General features: G+C 38.8%; 4 protein-coding genes across 4 annotated transcripts; 2 read left to right on the top strand and 2 right to left on the bottom strand.

Moving 5' to 3' along the window:
- Positions 1–482: 482 nt before the first annotated feature.
- GCK72_020150 (uncharacterized protein) lies at positions 483–2,831 on the bottom strand (the record flags this gene model as incomplete). The annotated part of the gene is made up of 4 exons (XM_053733413.1): positions 483–818; positions 871–1,017; positions 2,201–2,623; positions 2,673–2,831. The coding sequence occupies 4 exons, from the start codon at positions 2,829–2,831 to the stop codon at positions 483–485; spliced, it is 1,065 nt and encodes a 354-aa protein (XP_053582326.1).
- Positions 2,832–5,201: 2,370 nt separating this feature from the next.
- On the top strand, positions 5,202–11,287 carry GCK72_020149 (uncharacterized protein; the record flags this gene model as incomplete). Its single annotated transcript, XM_053733412.1, has 10 exons — positions 5,202–5,262; positions 7,767–7,988; positions 8,044–8,634; positions 8,679–9,035; positions 9,523–9,645; positions 9,738–9,845; positions 9,901–10,026; positions 10,130–10,425; positions 10,481–11,069; positions 11,175–11,287. The coding sequence occupies 10 exons, from the start codon at positions 5,202–5,204 to the stop codon at positions 11,285–11,287; spliced, it is 2,586 nt and encodes an 861-aa protein (XP_053582325.1).
- A 470-nt stretch (positions 11,288–11,757) lies between these two features.
- Positions 11,758–15,449, bottom strand: GCK72_020148 (uncharacterized protein; the record flags this gene model as incomplete). Its single annotated transcript, XM_053733411.1, has 7 exons — positions 11,758–12,099; positions 12,142–12,288; positions 12,825–13,247; positions 14,486–14,584; positions 14,630–14,776; positions 14,822–15,244; positions 15,297–15,449. The coding sequence occupies 7 exons, from the start codon at positions 15,447–15,449 to the stop codon at positions 11,758–11,760; spliced, it is 1,734 nt and encodes a 577-aa protein (XP_053582324.1).
- A 3,537-nt stretch (positions 15,450–18,986) lies between these two features.
- Positions 18,987–20,359, top strand: GCK72_020147 (uncharacterized protein; the record flags this gene model as incomplete). Its single annotated transcript, XM_003116127.2, has 4 exons — positions 18,987–19,121; positions 19,173–19,595; positions 19,833–19,982; positions 20,027–20,359. 4 exons carry the CDS (start codon positions 18,987–18,989, stop codon positions 20,357–20,359), a joined length of 1,041 nt encoding a protein of 346 aa, XP_003116175.2.
- Positions 20,360–20,498: the final 139 nt, after the last annotated feature.

The raw sequence follows: 20,498 nt of genomic DNA, 5'->3' as shown, positions 1-20,498 counted from the left end.
GGCGAAACAAGTAGAACCTCAAAATTTTTTTGAATTTTCCGCTCTGCAGTCTGAGGAAAAGTATTTCAAAGGTGTATGGATTCCTGCTGAACCAGGATGCAATCATTTTTATGTCTCTTCTCAATTTTCTAGAGGATTATCGGCTCAAACTATCGCCGACCTAGTTCGAGTACTTGATCAAGGTGTTGAGAAATGATTAATCATTTACCATTTCTGTCAAAAACAATACAAATGTGGGTGACTTTGGAAAACAATCACCTAATTAATAATGAGTCTGAAAAATATAACTAGTTATTATCTTCTTTTTTTGAAGAGTGACACGTTAGCGGCTTATTCCCCAATAGTCCGTGAGGTCTCGACAAAGTTGTTTGTTTAAATTACAATAATGATAGTACAAGCAGAGTACTTTAAAGACTTCATTCTTTGATGGTACGGAAAACAAGATTATAAATTATTTTTTTTCAAATAGCTTTCATAGAAAGTCAGACAAAATTATCAAACTTCACTACAAATCCAGCAGCATTCAACGATGAAACTCCACCATTATCTGCCGCTCTTTCGATTTCCAAGTGCTCCTCAACCCCGATGTGCAAACCAAATTTCTTTCTGATTGCTTTCGGAATAACCATTTTGACAACTGAATTTCTTATTGTTCTGTTCAAAGTCAAGTAGACCACTGATAAACATCCACTGGCAAGTTGCCAGAGTGTTTGTCCGGTCACGATGAGATACAATGGAGACGGGAAATATGTCATGTACTCGTAAACACAAGCTGCCGCGGAATGAAATAGACACATTATCACTCCCTGCATTACAATCTGAAATATGGTGAATTTTCTAAAAGTTCTTTCCAAAATCTGAAATGAAAACTTGTCTCTTTGACTTGTATAACCACATCGACGTGGAATAACCGAATTTGAAAATGAGGTAATAGCAGAGATAGAAATAAAGAGTTGTTGAGGAGACAGCTATCATCAAATTGTTGACAGCGAGCCAAGAATTTGTGTAGAGAGTTGGCTGGAATTATAATTGAGTTTTGTCGTGGAAATAATACTCCATCATTATTCCACGACTGGTATCGTCTAACTCGTAGACTTTATTACGTTATTATTAAAATATACAACGGTGAACTTATTGTTACCCTCAAAGGTTAAACCCACTAACCGAGTGACACGTGCGACATACCCACATCTGGATGACCTTTGCTACGTGTCACTGTCGATGTAAGCTATTGATTTGCAATCAATTAGTATCGGGAAATTACTATCGGAAGTTAGCATCGGAAGTTAGCCATCCACCGATCGACCGTCAGAAGTTACTCGCATACCGGAAGTTCTACACCATCAAGAGGACGTGCTCCCAACAACTGCAACAATGGCTCCGGATCCAAGAACTCTCTAACCAAGGTGCTCGACCTTTGGGAGTACGATAATAAACCGTTTGTATTAAATGTTGTCTTGTTTCCTAAGTCACTGTCTCTCTCACTCATTGAGGTGGTTTGGGTCCACCAGCCCGATAAACCTTCTCTAAATGGTGCATCGACCGGGAATCGAACCCGGGCCGCCCGCGTGGCAGGCGAGCATTCTACCACTGAACCACAATGACACTTGGTCAAAACACTAAGATATCATAAATTGTATGCTAAACAAACATTACACAATCGGTGATAATCACGGTGCGATGATACTCAAAACAGTCAGAACTCGGGCAGCGAAGATCCAGGGGATGTATCGTATAGCTCACATCATGGCACCTGGAAAACTCCACCGAAACATCGCACTGATGACATTCTGAGGATGGTTTCGAAAATCAATCCTATTTGTTGTTTCATGAAAGGGCCCAAAGTAGTGGTACAGCAAATAAGAAAGATAGACGGACCAGGAGCACTTTGCAACTGACAAGGAAGGCTACAGTACAACTTCCGCAAGTGTTCTCCGATAAAGGGACCTCATTAAATCAATAAGTGGCTCGGATATTGCAGTCATCAATAACCGAACACCTACATAAGAACTATGAAGGCACCGGATCCAAGAACTCTCTAACCAAGGTGCTCGACCTTTGGGAGTACGATAATAAACCGTTTGTATTAAATGTTGTCTTGTTTCCTAAGTCACTGTCCCTCTCACTCATTGAGGTGGTTTGGGTCCACCAGCCCGATAAACCTTCTCTACAAGTTTAGTGGTAAACAAGAAGTTCTTACATCCTTCCCAATCATTGGATCAAAAACAAAGGTACTATACTCTGGACTGAAAATCACTGGTTTCGAAAACATCAATGAGTTGACACCGTAGACAGCTATGAATAATAGAACAAGCTTAAAAACTCTTCTCTCGAATAAAAAGTATAAGAAAAATCTTGGATTGACTTCCGCACATCTCTCGATCGCTAAAATGATGCATGTCACACAATTGGTCAACCATGTAAACATCGCGATACATCCAGAAATGTAGAAGAATCTTGGGTATTGACAGAAGAAAATTCCATGGTAAGTAAGGAATCCCGTGATAACAGAGCCCAGCGATAAAGAAGTTATGTCAAACACAGAGAGGATGAGCATAAGTTGATAGGCTGGTGTCAGCTTTTTCACTTTGAGAATTGCGATGAAGCAAAGAGAATAGAGAACCTGAAATTTCAAAAAAAAAAAGTTATACCTCGAAAGTCCCAAGATTTACAATCAAAACTGATCCACAAGAAATCAAGTAGATACCAAATTTGGGCCACCTTGTTTCCGGATATTTCGTGTTTTCAGAGCATTCGTATGCATCTGGCCATAATTCGAAAGAATTAGTAAGCATATAGAAAAGTGTCATCTTTGAGGAGGAGGACGACATTGCGGCCGTCACTTAGAACGACAGATGAGGAGAACTGATGTGATTGTCTAGCCATACTCGATACTATCCCGCAGGGAGTTTCAGAAGAGGGGCGGTACTGATTTTAAGCTGTTATCTAACTATGTTTATTGTCAAAGTGGAGGAGGAATGTGATAACAGATTTGTCTAACAAGGGAGCCTCAGGGGATCGCAAGTTTGGAATCGTTCCAAACTGCTACCAGACATTAAGGACAACTTGATTAGGCAAATCCCAAATTTTTTTTTGTGTGCTCGTCTCTTGCCGCTGAGAAAAACCGTCTTCACTCCGGGTATTGAAGCCATTTTTGGGCTTGTACAGGACTCAACCACAGGGGACTTTGAGATGGTTTTTCTCAGAAGCAAGTGACGGGAACAAAACGAAAACTAAGGGTCTGCCTAATCAAGCTGTCCTCATTGCCTGGTAGCGATTTGGAACGATTCCAAACTTGCGACCCCTTGAGATTCACTTGTAAAAATTTGGTATCCGTCGTCTTTTAAGGATGCCAGTCTGCTGAAAATACTCTTGATTTTTTCCCAATTTATCGTGAAAATCACTATGCAAATCTTCTCCCAGTGCGTTGATTCCTGGTTTCTGACTTTGATGTTCGAACAATTTTTACAGTTATTTGTTCTCTTTCAGCAAATTTAGAAATCAAATAAGCCACCTGCTTCCTTTTATAAAGCCAACTAAGCTCCTTTCTATGAGTCAAAACACGTGTCATTCATTCAACAGCTATGGAATATAATATAGACTTCTCCGAACCATATTGGCTCATTGCATCCTATCATTTACTTGGTGTCATTTCATTTGTTCTAAACTCTCTCGGCATTTATTTGTTGGTTTTTCAATGCAACAAATTGGGAAATTTTCGATTTTATCTGGTGACCTATCAGAGTATCTGTTTTCTAACTGACATCCATCTAACTCTTCTCATGCAACCTGTTCCACTTTTTCCATTTCTGTCAGCGTACGCGACCGGTCTACTTGCAGACTTGTTTGGCGTCTCATTACACTACAATGCTGTAAGTTTTTAAGAATAAGAAAAAATTGAAATTAAATTCGTTGAGTTTCAGTTAATTGCATATAGCATCGTTGGACTCCAGTTCGAATTCTTGATGATGAGCTTCATTCAGAAACATCAAGCTATTGGAAAAATATTGAAAACGCATATTCTGCCTAATTTTTCATTTTTCATTTTTTATCTTTTTTGTCTGATTACGCCTTTACTCGTTATTCTTGGTGTCAATGCTATTCACGAACAGAAAGAAGAGCAATTGAGATATATTGCGATGGTTTGATTAGTGATAGAAGTTTGATTACCTATAAATTTTCAGTTCTACCCTGAATATCTGCCCAATTTTCAACAGTTATCCCACTTTGATTTTTATATTAAAAACTCTACATATGTTTGTATGGCAGCTGCTGTTATTATATTTTTATCTCTCATTTGCTTGATGCTAGCTCTAACTATTATGGACATTTTCCGACTAATGCGTGCACTGAAACTGCAAATATCTCCTGGAACATTCGAAAAGCACAAAGATGCGATAAGAAGTTTAATTGTACAAATCACAACTACTATTTTTTGCGTATCTCCAACTTTATTGATCGTTGGCTCAATCGTGTTGGAATTTCGAAACGCACAATTTCTTGGTTCCATTTGTCTAGTACTGTTTTTGCTCATTCATCAATCAATATTATCTCCCTCTTTTTATTTTTTCCTCCATTCAGAAAGTATGCTTCGGAATACTTTCCTTTGTGAGTGAAAACACTGATATTGAATTAATTTTTTTGTAAAGTTTTCAGTATGCGAAAGAAAAAAGGAACAATTGTAGTAAGAGGTTCATCACGAGTATTTTAATTCGTTAATAAACTGGTTTATTAAATAGATTACAAGACAACTCAGTTAAGAATCGGTTACTGTTTTTTCATTCATCTTGGTAAATACAATTTTTTTCTGCAACAATGATTCACCGGATTAAAAAACTTATTTTATAGATTTTTTAATTACATTTTTTGAACATTTAATAATTTTTATCGAAATAAACATTTTTCTGCAAAAAAAAGTTGTTTTGAAAAAATAAATTTGAGAAAAACATCTCCAAGAAGCGAAAATCCCTTTTCCAGGCGAGACCCGCCACAATATTACACGCTGCGCCTTTAAACTACGGTAATGTTGTTTTTGAAACGAATAATTTTTATTTACCTATTTATATTTCTGCCGTTTTTACGTTAAAATTATTGTGTTGAAACCAGCTTACGCTAATTTTCTATTATAAATGAAGTTTTTGAATAATTTCAGAAACAACAACACCGAATTCATCACTTCCGACCGCCAAATCTTCAAAAATATGAATCGAGACGTGGAAATTGATAGTTTTGACGATGATTGTGTGATTATAGAAAAACCAGGTTGGTGTCAATAACGATTTCAGCGAAAAAAACTATCGGAAAACAGTGAAAGTCTGTGAAAAATGTTAGAACTTCCAGTGACGTTTCGAGCTTTTGTTCACTGAAAATGTGAAATCTTTCGTTAGTTTGCTCATCGTTCAACTCGGCTAAACTAGGCTAAATTTCATATAATTCGTTATCAAATTTAATTCAAGTTTGGTGCAAATTAGACGAAAAAAAAAACACAGAGAAATCGTCAGTGCCCCGTTTTTAGATCAATCTGTGCGATTGCGAGCTATATTGTTAGCATCATTTTGAGCAGTTTCGGGCAAAAGCTGGCGAGAGATTTTAAACTGCTTCGAATTTGTCCGAGAAACTTTAGACCGTTTCAACATTACATCCTTCGCGGTCCGTTTGTTCACACATATAGAGATTTCACTACTGGTTTTCTTCTAAAAAGTGCCGACTCGATTGCACAGTTCACACTTCTTTACAAACTGTCCACTCGATTATTTCTCATACATCCGAGTCACACCTTCAGCAAAATGTGGTGAACTCATCATGAGAAAACGGGAGACACTGTAACTTGGAACATGTCGGTGACATGTCAAGACCGACAGATTTGCCTGGATCGCTGACTAGTGAGACGGCATGTCAACTTCTTTCTTGACAAACAACTAGTATAAAAGTCAATGAAATCAGGAGAGTTCATTGGTTTCAAGGGATTCTAATCAATTTCGATTCGATTTTAGTCATTTCTAGACTATTCCATGATCACCGATGTTGAAATTTTGTTATTTTGAGATAATTAGAGACACTATTGCACCATTTCCATGTTTAGTCGGCGTATTGGTAGGCATTGGAAGCTATTATCACCTGTACAGAATCATTCTTCTAAATATTTAAAGAAACGGGATCATCTTCAGCTCTTTCCAGTTTTTAAAAGTTGTTTTCATTCGGTTTGTGTAGATTTCTCACTATTTTAGTTGTGTTACAATGCAATTCCTTTCTTCTGATGCTTTCTCACACTACAATCAAAGAGCAGCCCCTGAAGAGTTTTCCGGGGCACTTTTGGTTGAACAAGTGGTTTAAAAAATTTTTTTTAATTTTGAACAGGTGGTTTGGGGTATTTTCTGAAAAATCGGCGGAAAAAATGGGAAAAAAGGGGATTTTTTACTAAATTATTTTTTAGACCCATCCTCCCACTTTATTTAACAGCTATAAAAATTTTTTTTTGGACACCTCCTCGTCCTCATTATTCCAAAATTTCGACATGAACACATGCTTCCTCCGGAGCTCCGGAGACGTTTCAGGGACTTCAAAGAGACTGCTCATCTTCACGTAATTACCGGTTACACGGTTATTGCTCCCATTTCACACTTCTTTACAAACTGTCTACACGATTATTTCTCATGCATCCGAGTCACACCTGCAACAAAATGTGGTGAACTCATCATGAGAAAACGGTAGACACTGCAACTTGGAACATGTCGGTGACAGGTCAAGACAGTCTCACTCTAATAATTGTCGTCAGATTTGTTTTGACTGCTGACTAGTGAGAGGGCATGTCTTGACAAACAACTACTCTAAAAGTCAATGAAATCAGGATAGTTCATTGCTTTCGAGGGATTCTAAACAATTTCGATCTGAATTCCAGACAATTCCATGATCCCCGATGTTGAAATGTTGTTATATTGAGATATTTAGATACGCTTTTTTTTACCATTTCCTTGTTTAGTCGGTGTATTGGCAGCAGAACATTTACTTCCGACTTCCTTCTTCCGAATTCCACTTTAGAAAATTTACTTCCGACGAAAAGTTTACGAAAATTTTGGAATTTTCGATGGAGCTTCGGTGGTTTTTGATGAAATTTTGTATCAAACAAAGCCAAAATTTGTTTTAGTGATGCCTATAAAAACATTTCCTCGAATGTGTCATTTTCCTATTTAACTTCCGGTTTCCGAGAGCGGAACCCAACTTTTGTCTTCCGATTTCCTTTTTCAAAAATTTTACTTCCGCACAGCTCTGATTGGCAGATATTTGAAGCTACTATCACCTGTTCAGAATCATTCTGAACGTCTCAAAACATTTAGAGAAACGGGATTATCTTCAGCTCTTTCCAGTTTTAGAAGTTGTTCACACTCGGTTTGTGCAGATTCCCGACTATTTTATTTATTTGTAGTAGAATGCAATTCCTTTCTTCTGATTTTCACTCACACTACAATCAGAGAGACTGCTCATCTTCACGTAATTACCGGTTACACGGTTATTGCTCCCATATCGGTCAATTTACACAATTTACACATTGTCAGCGTGGGACGCAGTATACGGAGGAGGCGGAGTCGAGACAAACCATAACGCTGTCTGAGCAGATCATTCATTCCTTTAGCTCCGATCGAGTCGTGTCATTTGTTTTTTCCCGTTTTCCTCCTGTTCGCAAATCCAAATCTCCCGTTTCCACTGTTTTCCTCAAAATTTCATCACTATTATGTTCATTTTCCGATTCAATTGAGTTTTTTTTTCAGCTCCGAAAACGCCAGAGTACATACAACTGGATTCGGACGACGATATTCCAGAAGCGAACTCAAAGGACCACCCCGATCAGACGTCTTCAATTTCAACTTCCAATTTATCGAAAATGGAGTCAAAAATGAACTCAAGAAGGAACGGGGATCCACTTTATTACGCGGACCCATTCCCATCCGAGGAGGAGGAGACCCCCAACATGTGCAATTTCCCTACGTCATGTAAGTTTCGGCCTTCATCTTTCCGAATAATTGACTCATTTTAATCTATTTTCAGACCTCCAACGTCGATTCCGGGAGCATGAGGAGTTGGTGAAGAGATTGACGGAGAAGAACCGACTGAAACACGCGAGACTCGATGCTATGGAGAAGTTGCAGGCGGCGGAGGCGGCTAATAAGGAATATGACATGCCTTCGTCTACTTCATCTCAGCTGTATGAGTCGTGGTCGCCCAGTTACAGTCAGTCGCCTGATCAGACTCAACAACAAGAACAAGTAAATGGACACTCGACAGTCCGATCCTTTTCTCCCCGTGAAGATGCAATGGCATCAAAAAGAATCGAGAAGAGCCGACTTGAAGCTCCAGTTGTTGAATCCCAGGAACAATTACATCATCGCCAGCAATCTTCCGGATCAGCTTCATTCTATGGTATAAAAACCAATCGGGACGATGTTTTCAATATAAGAGAGGAATCTTCAAAAGTAAAGACGTTGCAACAGTTTCTTGCGTCGAACAAAAGTCGACTCCCTATCGGATCTAGACAATCAAATGCTGAAATAACGGAAGATGAGCAGTGCGACGAGGAAATACGAATAGTATTTGACAGAAATCTTCATTTACGCGAGAACGGAAAAGACACTGCATTCGGTAAGAAAATTACCTTTTTCTTGTGAAATTCATCTCTCTTTTAGTTTCAGGAAAATCACCACAACCGACGCTCCACATTCAGCAACATGCCGTGCGTGAATCCGAAATTTCGGAAGGTCATAAGAAGTATCGTGATCGTCATGCTTCTGAAGTGGTATATCGTCGCGATTCTGGCAACAGCACGGATTCCCATTCAACACGCTATCGTCATGATTCACGTCGTCGCGATGTCGAATACCAACGTCATCGTCAAGATTCTGAATCCTCTCGAACTGGGAGAAGAGGTGAAAGAAGACTTCAAGAAGATCATTCGAGATATTCGTCGCATAATAACCGTGATCGTGGCAGTGGATTCAGAAGAACTCCGGTGGAAAATTGTCGATCAGATGGAAATAGACGCGGTAACTATGGATATAATTGGAAAAGTTATTACTCAAATCGAATGGTGGATAATAGACGGGAGACTTACAGACGGATTTAAGATTTTTTATATCATTTAACAAATCGGGTCTTCCTTTCATTGTCACGCATATACTTAATAATTTGACTGTCTTTTTTATTCGTTTTCGAAAAACGAAGATCTAGTGGAAAGCGGGGTGACATAAGGGTTTATTTCCTTTTTTGCGTTTTTAAAACATTAAAAATTATTGAAACATTGCACATTAATAAATAATAAATTAGTTTTAGAACATCTACCTTGTTAGTTTTCCAATTAGTGTCCCTGAGGGTCCCTGACAGAAGAAATAGTGACAATTCAGTCGAAAATTGGTTGGATTCGCAAATCATTAAAAATTGTGAAAGTGTCCTGACAAGAGACAAGGGAATGCAGACATTGTTTGACAGACTTTCGAAAAAAATGGTTCCAGAGCGAGTTTCTCCTATTTCCAGCGCGCTCTCCTCCCATCGAAAGTACGTCACAACGACCATCTGTGTCAGAATTATGCCGACAGTTTGAAGGGATACGAGCAGGAAAAAGAGGGATTGAGGAGGACAATGAGAATTCCACTCAACGTGAGTAATATACTTTCGATGCTGAAAGTGATTTGTGTTGATAATTTTTCGTTTCTAATTCGAACAAAAACACGAAAACCTTACATATTCAGCTCTTCCGAAACGTCGTCTCACAGAACTCACAGAAGAACAAAGGGAACTTCTCATTGCTAACGGGATTCCGGATTTGAGAGAAATCGAGGCGGGGACTGCCTCATACAGTGAGTTTTGGCTGAAAATTGGACTGAAAATATGAATATATTTCATTTCTTTCAGTCAAATCGGACATCAGTGTGCTTTCAGCGAAAGAGATTGAAGAGCTTGCAAGACTTCGTGCAATAACTGAACACGCGAGATCTCAACGAGGGACGCATCCGATTCCGCTGAATTGTACCGGATACGGTAAGCTGGGGTAACGTTTGGCGCTTTTTAGGAAGGATTCAATTTCGAATGATGAAGAATTTCAGTCTAAAGCTGTAAAATGAGTAAAGTGTTTAATTTCCAGTGGCCAAATATCTCGACGAAATAACCCGTCGATCTGGATGCAGAAAGATGAGAATTGGAAGAACCAAGTATTCGAATAGATATCGATATGTGCATATTCGAGGAGAAGCCGAAACGATTGAGAATGCTCGACGAGAATTAGATGAGATGTGTTTGGAGAAACTGGAGGATGAGTATGAATACAATGTGAAGCATCATCGAACCAATTCATACGTCTACTACTGTCATTACATTCCAGAAAAGTGTATTGCGAAAATGAGAACGCAACAGGAGTATCGTGAAGCATGTAGACGAGCGGTGAGTCTGGAAGAGTAAAAATGATAAAAATCTCGTTTTCATCACAAAATTTCAGGCGCTTAACGGTGTTCAACTGTCGCATCAAATGCATCCGTCGACAGAAGAAGACAATCCACCGATGGAAATGAGGGGACTCGCTTGTGCTATTCGTCGAGCAAAAGAGGATCTGAATGAACATATTCAAGAAATTCTCGATCAGAAGACAGTTTTCGTGCCAATTCCAACCGATAATTATGTAATTGGAGCACTAATTGGAACCAAAGGATCAGTGATCCGAGATATCGAAATGGAGACGACGGCTCTCGTTTTTATTAATAAAGAAATGGGCGTGGCTGAAATCGAAGGTGGAGAAAAATCGATTGAAAAGGCGAAAAAACGAATCGAACGTATCATCGAAGAGCAGCAGAAACTGAAGAAAATCACTCGAGAAATGGAAATTTCAACTGATTTTATTCGAGATGTTATTGGAAGACAAGGATTGGTTATCCAGAGAATTCGATCGATATCTGGTGCTGGAATCTTCATTCCACGTGTTTCAATGGCAGAAAGAGTCATTGTGACGATCACTGGAACTGAGGAACAAATCGAGAGGGCTCAGATGGAAATTGGACTCATTCTCGATCAAATTAATCACAATTATCGAGGTTCGTGAGGTGGAGGGAGAGATATCTGGACTGACGGATATAGTTTTGGCAGACATCTAGACACTCATACAGACAGACAGACATAAATATAATCCTTTTTTTCAGGACGTTCCCCGTCTTCTTCACAACATTCACCAGATTCTCATCGATCAAATAGAAATATAAAAAGAGAACGTATTGACGATGAGGAGGAGCAGAGTTACCACCGACAACGTTAGTTTTAATTTTTTGGAATTTTCAAAGGTTTGGAGAGAATAATTAGTCTAAATCATACATTTTCAGATCGTCACCGACACCGCTACTAGACGACGACACTCGATTCCTTCGGATTTTCATAATATTCTTCTCTATTTCTGTTTACAACTTTTTCTTTTCACTTTATTCTGTTCATCTTCTTCTCTATCAATATTTTATTCACATCTAGACCCCCCAATACGTATTATGTTCCCCCATTTTATTCTCTTGACGTTACAGTAGTGCACCCATTTTTCCCCTTTTTTACAGTATTCCCAGTTACGGTTCCCTCCCAACGTTCTACTATTCCACCCACATATTATGCTATGCAAATCCTTGTTCTTTTATGGATGAATCATAAGATTCTGACATCATTTATCTCAAATTTTCATTTTAAAATATTTGCGCTTTCAGATCAATTGTCCATTTTTAGAGCAGGAGAATCGCAGGGTTTTCAGTAAAGAAAATTATCAAACTTCACGGCAAAACCACCAGCATTCACAACAGTCACTCCACCAGTCGTCTCCACTGTCGCTTCCAATGCAATATGCTCCTCAACTCCAATATGCCAACCGAATTTTGTCCGTATCGATTTCGGAATAACCATTTTTATAACGGAATTTCGAATTGTTCGATTGAGAGTCAGATAAACAATAGAGAGACATCCACTACTCATTTGCCAAACTACTTGTCCCACTATAATAAACCACAGGGGTGTATAGAAGAATTGCATGTAAAGGTATAGTATGGCAGCGGCGGCGTGAAAGAAACATAAGACGACTCCTTGTAGAATTATCTGAAAATCAGCGAATGTTACAGTTACAGGTTGTTCTAGAACCTGTCTCTTCGATTTGTATAACCACATTGAAGTTGAGTATCCGAATTTGAAAATTAGATAAGAACAGAGATAAAAATAGAGAAATGTCGTGGACAAAGCTACCAATACATTGTTGGCTGCATGCGAGAAGTTGTGGTAGAGATTTGGCTGAAATCATTTTTGTATTTTCATATTATTCTTTTGCTGGCATACTTGTCAACCGGTCAACTCGCTTCAATCTGAATTTTATGAGCTGAATAAGAAAAATATACAAAGTGTCAAAAAACCATTCTAGGCTCGTGGTACATTGACGAATAACAAGCTTGTCGCGGCCGAAGTCAAAATTATTTTTGGCCCGGCCCGGCCCGTTTTCAACAAAAAATTTAATTTTTTGAAACTTTTTTTTGAAAAAAGTAAACTTTTCAACTAAACTGAACATTTATGATAATTTAAGTACTTTTACTCTAAATTTTCGAAAAATTGCAAAAAAATTGTTAAAGAATAAGTTTTCATTTTTGAACCCGGGTCGACAGGACCGGGCCGATTTTTGACAAGTGTGACGAATAGTCATTTGTCCCGGAGTAGGTCACAGCCATAAATCTCGCCGAGAACTACATTTTGGTATATTTTTCAGCTCATAAAATTCATTTTGAAGCGAGTTGGCCCGGTGAAAAGTATGCTTTCTCTGAATCCAAAGGTCTAACATCTTTTCCTAATAGTGGATCAAACAGGTAACAGCTATACTCCGATGTATAAATTGCTGGAATAGTGAAGATGAAAGAGTACAATCCATACAGATATGTTAAAGCCATCACAACGGAAAACGTGCGTTTTCCGAATAAAAAAGAGAAAAAGAGTTGGGAATTCACTTCGACACATCTCTCGATTGCTAATAGAATGCATGCGAGACAATCTGTCATCCAAACACATGTTGCAAATGCTCCATTCAGATAGATTAACATTGGATATTGACAGAAATGAGTTCCCTGGAGATCTAGAAATCCGACAACCAGAGAGTTATAAGTGAGTGATATCATGTCTAATACAGCGATAGTAAGCATCAATTGATAGGCCGGAGTGAGAGTTTTCACTCGGGTGATTGCAATGAAACAGGGAATGTATAGCAACTAAAATTCATTCTTTGGGTACAGTACCGTGCAGTAAGATATAAGATTTGGTCTTTTCAGTTGAAAATAACCAACTTTCAGAGGGTGTTACGGTATCACTGATTGTCTCACAAAGTAAACTCTGTGTAAACTATAGAGAACAAAGGTAGCACTTCATTTTTGTAGTTGACAACTTTTTGGTACGAACACTCCCTAGAGAGTTACGGTCATTTTAAGGGGACATCTCAAAGATCACTCCATTTTGCACTGAAATAAGTCGATTTGAGGGAGAAATCACTTTGTCGATATGTAACTTGCAAGGGAGTGTCCGTACAAAAAAGTTGTCAACTACAAAAATGAAGTTCTACCTTTGATCTATATGGTTTATACATAATTTACCTATTAGGGTCATCTGTGATACCGTAACACCCTCTCAAATTTGGTAAATTTCACCTGAAAAAGTCAATTCGTATATCTTACTGCACGGCACTGTAGGTGTCAGTGCTCTGAAACTCACCAAAAAAAGAAAACCTGAAATAATGAGATACCAGCCAAACACGGGCCACGTTGTGCCGGATTTCTTCAAGTTTTCTGGACATTCATAGGCTTCAGGAAGGGTAAAAGAATGGGTCAAAACGTAATAAAGAGACATGTTAAATGACGACATGTGTTGACTTGATTTATGAGATAATGAGAATGTAGACAGAAGGAAGTGTGGGTGTCTACGAGTATAATCCCAATGGGGGTATGTGAAGAATCAGACAATCGTGTTCCGATTGTTATGAAAACACTATACTTGGGAAAACATATCAGTCTAGGAGTGGGTAACGGACTCTTTGGGGTACCACGCGCTTCTCAGATGATCATAAAACGGTCTTTAATTAAAATTCTGAAATTGTTGCACCATACAGTACTGACTCCCCATTCGAGCACGAAATCTGTTAGAGTATTTCGATAAAAAAACTTTATTACAATAAAGAAATCAAAATTTTTTCTTTCAAAAATGAGAAATATCAATCAAAAGTAAAGTTATCAAACTTAATCAAACCACCAGCCGCATTGACCATAGCAGACACACTCGCAGTTGCAGCCGCCTCTTCCACTGCCAGATGCTCATCAAACCCTATATATAATCCTAACCGTGATCGTATCTTTTTAGGAATTATCATTTTTAAAACCATATTCCGAATAGTTCTATTGAAACATAAATATGCAATACAAACTGCACCGTTACTGAATGCCCACACAAATTGACTGACTATGATGATAACTGGAGTAACTTCAATGAACTGCATGTACTCGTAAATGAATGCGGCTGCGGTGTGAAATATGCAAAGAGTTATTGCTTGGAACAGAATCTGGAAAAATATCGAATTTAGATGGAGAAGCAGAAAGAAAAAAACCTGTCTCTTGGTTTTATACAACCACATCGAGGTACTGTATCCGAATTTGAAAATCAGACGATATGAGATATAAATATAGAGAACAGTGGTAGATATACCGACGGCAAAGTTGTTATAAGTATGAGGGTAGCTGTGATATAGAAGAGGCTGAAAAATAATTGAAGATGCCTGTTTTTTTTGTTGGAAATTTACATCTTTCCCAATCAACGGATCAAAAAACCAACAGCTGAAATCCAATGAAAATGTGAGACCTTTTACGAAGAGCATCGCATACAATGTGTAACCAATCATCACTATTCGCACAATTGGAAACACCCGTTTCCGGAATAAAATTTCCAATGGAAATTTCGGATTTATCTCAACACAACGTTCAATTGCCAGCATAACACACGCCAAACATCCAGCCATCCAAGACCCACCGGCAGTGGCACCAAGGCAGAATATGATAAGAGGATAGTGGCAGAAGGATATACCCAATATGTCGAAAATTCCAGTTCCAACAGAGTTAACTAAAAGGGACAAGATGTCGAATATGGCCAGGGCAAACATTATTTGATAGACTGGAGCACGAGACTTCTTTTTCACAATGGCAAGGAAACAAGGGATGTATAGACTCTTTAAGAATAATTGAAAATAGTATTCAAGATACAAAAAAAAAGAAACTCACTATGAACAGAACTCCAAAAAACAAAAAGAACGATCCAAGTACTGGCCTCGCGGTCTTAACAGTGGTCAGGTTCTTCGGGCATTCATAGGCGTCTGGCCAAAGTGTGAACGAGTTGGTGAAGACATGGTACATTGACATTTGAAGGGCAGACATGCTTGAAATGAGAAAAATATCCAATTAGATTTCAGAAAACACTGCTTAGTATCAAGGAATATAAATAGTATTAAATACTTAGGATGTTCAAAACAGAGCACGTGCTTGTCAGGCGGTACGTCTAGCGCCACTTTATACTCCCTATGGAAGTACATAGATTCAGGGAACAGAAGAAAACAGCATACGACAAGAATTAAAAATGAAAAGACTAAACGTCAAGTACTGAAAAGAATATGGGATTTATGTATGTACCAGTCGGTTCACGTCGCCTAACGGCGACTAAACCTCCTTTTCTACACCACCCTTCCAGGGGTTACAGCGCCTGCGGCGCTTCCCAAACGGTTCAGACTATTGAGGTTTCCGAAGTCTCTCCAACTTCTGAATAATGTAAAATCTATGTTTTTCTGATGCGATTTCGATCCCTTACTCCTCTATTTGTTTTAAATCTGGCGATAAGAAAAAATCTTTCGCGTGTCTACATGGGTTCGAACCAACGGCTCTATTTAGATGGCCTTTAAAAACTCAAACGTCCCTTAAAACACTTAGACGTCCCTTGAAACACTTAAACGTCCTTTCAAACTCTAATTTTTTTAAAACGTCCTTTCAAAAGTTTAGACGTCCCAAAAAACGTTTAAACGTCCCATAAAATGTTTAGACGTCCCTTGAAATCCCAAAATATAGTTCTGAAGATTTAAACGTCCCAAAAAACATTTAGACGTCCCACAAAATATTTAGACCTATTCAAAACTATTCAGTGGCTTTATTGTTGAAGGGACGTCTAAACATTTTTTGGGGCGTTTAAATGTTTTTTGGGACGTCTAATTATTTAAAACGAAATTTTTGGGCTTCAAAGGACGCCTCAATATTTAATGGGACGTCTAAACATTTTTTGGGACGTCTAAATGTTTTTTGGGACGTTTAAACAATTTTGTACATATTTTGGATCCGAAAGGACGTTTAAATGTTTCAAAGGACGTCTAAGTGTTTCAAGGGACGTCTAAGTGTTTTAAGGGACGTCTAAATGTTTTTTGGGACGTTCAAGTTTTCAATGGACATCTAAACTGGAATAGAGCCGAACCAACTGACTACAGTCAACGTTGCCCAACTTGCCAGATTTGATGCAGCAAAGAACCGACCTTCTTCATTTGAAATTCGAACTTGGATTTGAAATGTAGTGCCTCGTAATATGAACAAACTGGATCCATGCTTCTGATGTAGTGAGGATCTGGTTGTGCATCAGTACCAACCACTCCGAGAATAGCTCCCTTACGTGTCGATTTTCAAACTCGATGTGGTCTGCCTGACTGTTTCGCTTGAGTTACGCACGCTCTGGTGGTGTTGGCTCTTGTTCTTCTTGCCGTCACATCATAAGCTCTTCTGGTCGTCTGGCAGCTGCCCGGGAAATCATTAAAGCCCGTCTAGATCTCGTTTGATCTTCGAACTCATTTTTCCTGCTGATTTCCATTTGTTTGGTATTGGTTCTGATATTTCTCGACTGCTCAGTGTCAGACTGTGGAGATCGTCGGACTGATACCATCAGCCACGATTTTAAACCTCAAAGATAGTAAAGATCCTGACTATCTTGGATGCCGGATAGCACGGCCCGAAGTCTCCTTTTTGTCGATGTTTTTCACAGACTCCATCAGCTGAGTGCCCTCGACCGCTCACATCTGAATTCTGTTGACATGTCAACAACATTTGCTATGGAATTCTGACAATCTTGATTTCGGATAGCAGTCTTTTTGTCGTTTTTCTTCACCGATTCTTGTGTCATGAGTTGAGTGTCCTCTAGCCCATTAATTCCTCCGAGCTCCACGCTACCATCCGATTCTCTTCTTCTATACCCATTTGACTTTGATCCTTTGACCTGATACCCAGACAATCTCGAAACCGTCGTACAGCGTCCGAGGTGGAGGTGGTATCACCGGGAACAAAAAAAAGCAGCACCATAAGCATTCTGTGAATTGTCGGCGGGAACAGTAGTAGTTGGAGAGAGTGACGCCATGACGGGAAAAAGAAAATAATAACTATCAGCTATTTGAAAACACGGGTTTCACGTGGTTCCATGTCGGGACTACACGCAACTTCCGCTAATCTCTATATTTTACACGAACAAAATAAGCGGAGCAAAAACAGTGGTAAGAAGAATGTAAATGCTATTAGCACCGCACGCTTCTTATAACCTCGCTCTACCGGAACCCAAAAAAGTGTTTGAAATTGCGAGTCTTAGAGAAAAACATACATTTATCAAGGGCGTTTCAGTGGAGCGCAGTTGCAGGAACTATGCCCAGCTAATAGCCAAAACGGCTATTAACACTTTCTTTTAAATGAGCACCCATATGTATCCAAAATGAATCCCATCTTCCTTCACCTGTGTCCAGAAAATTGCCGTTTCTTTTTCTGATATCAATCTGGAAACAAACGACACGGTTGGAAATCTCTATTTTTCTGAATCAGATGATAACAGCACATCTTTCTCATAGTCCCTTTTGGAGAACGGTCCGTATTTCTTTGTGCCGTAGTTCTCGCTGGAAACAGGCTGCACGTTCGGAAACCTCTATATTTTCCCAATCTATCAACGAAAAAAATCAAAAAAATTTTCTCGGCACGCGGGATCGAACTTAAAACTAACTGCAGTCAACGTTGCTTAACCTGCCAGATCGGACGCGGCGACACGTCAACCCTTACCATGCGGCCACGGAAAATGCAGGCTGAAGAAATGAAAGAAATGGCGACCCTTCGGTCGACAGTTTCACGCCACTTTCCCGTGTTCATTCCCCTATGCTTTATCAGTGTTTTTGGCTCAGAAGGCGTCATTTTGAGAATTTTGAAAAAAGAAAAAGACGGGCATCATGCGGGGGAAATTTCTGATCTTTTGGTCCAACTTCGAAGAAAATCGGTCCAGTAGGAAGGGCTGTAGGATCGGCGACACACACACAAACATACAGAATCTGGTGTTTGTTAATAGTAAAGATGTGAATGAATAAAAACTTCAATTCGCACTGATTTTGAATAGACTTGAATTAGATGTCCTTGGAAAAGTCCGCTAACAAAAAATGTTTGGGATCTTAGTTTTTTGAAGATGTGAGTCATCATCAGGTGTGCTATTAAACATTTTCAAGCAGAAATTCGTATCAGACCTTGCGGAATTCCTTCCTTCGACTTCCGTCTTCCTTGAATATTTTTTTGCCCCTTCCGACTTCAGTGTAAAACATTCAGAAGATTTTTGAATTTTCGACGGAAATTTCGGCTGAATTTTGGTGTTTTTTGATAAAATTTTGTATGAAAACAGCGTCCAAATTTTTTTTTCAAATATTTTACTTTCACTCATTCATATCACGCATTTTATTATTCCAGCACATTCCATATTTCGGAGAACAGTATTTCATTACCCCGATTCCATTCAATCCCCCTGAGATACATAGCTGTTCCCAGAGTTTGTCTTTATTATAATATTAATTAAAGTTATAACAAGCACATCAGTTTACTCAATTTTCTTTCGAGATAATAAAAATTTTTCTATAATAAAATTTCGAAATGTCTCTATTTCACTTGGTCCTGAATTCATTTGAACTCCCGGATGCCTACGTCTGTCCAGAAGAAATGAAACATGAATACTTTCCGAGACACACATTGGGAACGTATTTTTTGATATCTGGAATTATTCTAATTGTAAGTTTCTTTGTTTTCTAAATAAAATACAGAAAAATGGTGGTTGTTCAGCTTCTTTACATCCCTTGCTTCGTCGTCATGATCAAATCGAAATCCCGTAATCCAGCTTTCCGTATAATGATCATTCTTGCTATTTTCGATATGATCAACCTCTCCGTCAACTCTTTGAGCACTGGAATTCTCGATCTAATCGGAGCCTCATTTTGTCAATATCCTCGACTAATTTTCTGTATCGGAGCAATTGGCGACGGGACGTGGATGGCTGGATGTGCTTCATGTATTCTTCTAGCAATGGATCGATGTGTCGAGATCAACTCCAAATTTTTCTTATCATTCCTCTTCTACAAACGACCATTTCGTGTAGTATTGTTGATTGTTGGATTGTATTGGATGTACTCTGTATGGTTTACCAAGCCTCTATGTTTTTCGGCACAGTTTAGTTCATGGTTCTTTGATCCTAAAGTGGGGAAAGATGTAAGTGAAAAACAATTGGTATAGTCTCTAGTGAATTCAATCTAGACAGTGACGTCTGAGAATAACAAGAATACCGTCAATACTGTCGGGCGAATACTAAAATGAAATTATGAAAAAATCAGTAGAAAGTATGAAAAATGTGAAAACTGGGGTCCTGCCAATTATAGTATTTACGAAATCTATTTCTCACTAATGACAAGACTAGAAACACTCCGATTGGAAACATCTGAATTACAGCCAACACTCTATCACAACGTTGCTCATACAATCAATAATCTGGTTGTCTCGGCAGCTACAACAAGTCTATACATCTACATGTGCGTCTTCTTGATCTACAAAAAAGGCAAAAGTGCAAACTCCATGTGGATGTCTCGGAACAAGAATCAAGTTCGTTTACTGGATTGGGCTGCTTATCATTTCTACTGTTATAGGTTATCATCCAAGCTGTCATCATCTGCTCTTTCCATGCCGCCGCTGCCTATATTTATGTCTACATGCAATTCTTCAACTCTCCACCACTTTTATTCTTGCTCGGTCAGCTAACATGGCAATGGAGTAATGGATGCTTTTGTGTGGTATACTTGACAATCAACCGATCAATCCGAAGTTCAGTAATCAACATGGTTTCAAATATCGTACCGAATAACACGGTGGTCGGATATAGTTCTGAGCCAAACGCCATATCTAAAGAAATCGTTCGACTAGGTGGGAGTTCGATGTCTGTTGTTCGACCAGTTGTTCAGCCTGGGGCTGTCTGGCCATAGAAATGAGTCCCTGGACAATCTGACGTGAAACAAAACAATTTCCGTTTGTCTGAGCCGTCAATAACTTATTTTCATTCTCAATAAATTCGATCGTCATAATGTCTACACCAACCAATTATCACATGTCATTGATTTATTT

The sequence above is a fragment of the Caenorhabditis remanei genome, chromosome V (genome assembly GCF_010183535.1).
Source record: "Caenorhabditis remanei strain PX506 chromosome V, whole genome shotgun sequence".
Classification (NCBI taxonomy): Eukaryota; Metazoa; Nematoda; class Chromadorea; order Rhabditida; family Rhabditidae; genus Caenorhabditis; species Caenorhabditis remanei.
The sequence above is the reverse complement of the archived record's forward strand: the minus strand, read 5'-3'. Positions and strand labels throughout refer to the sequence as shown.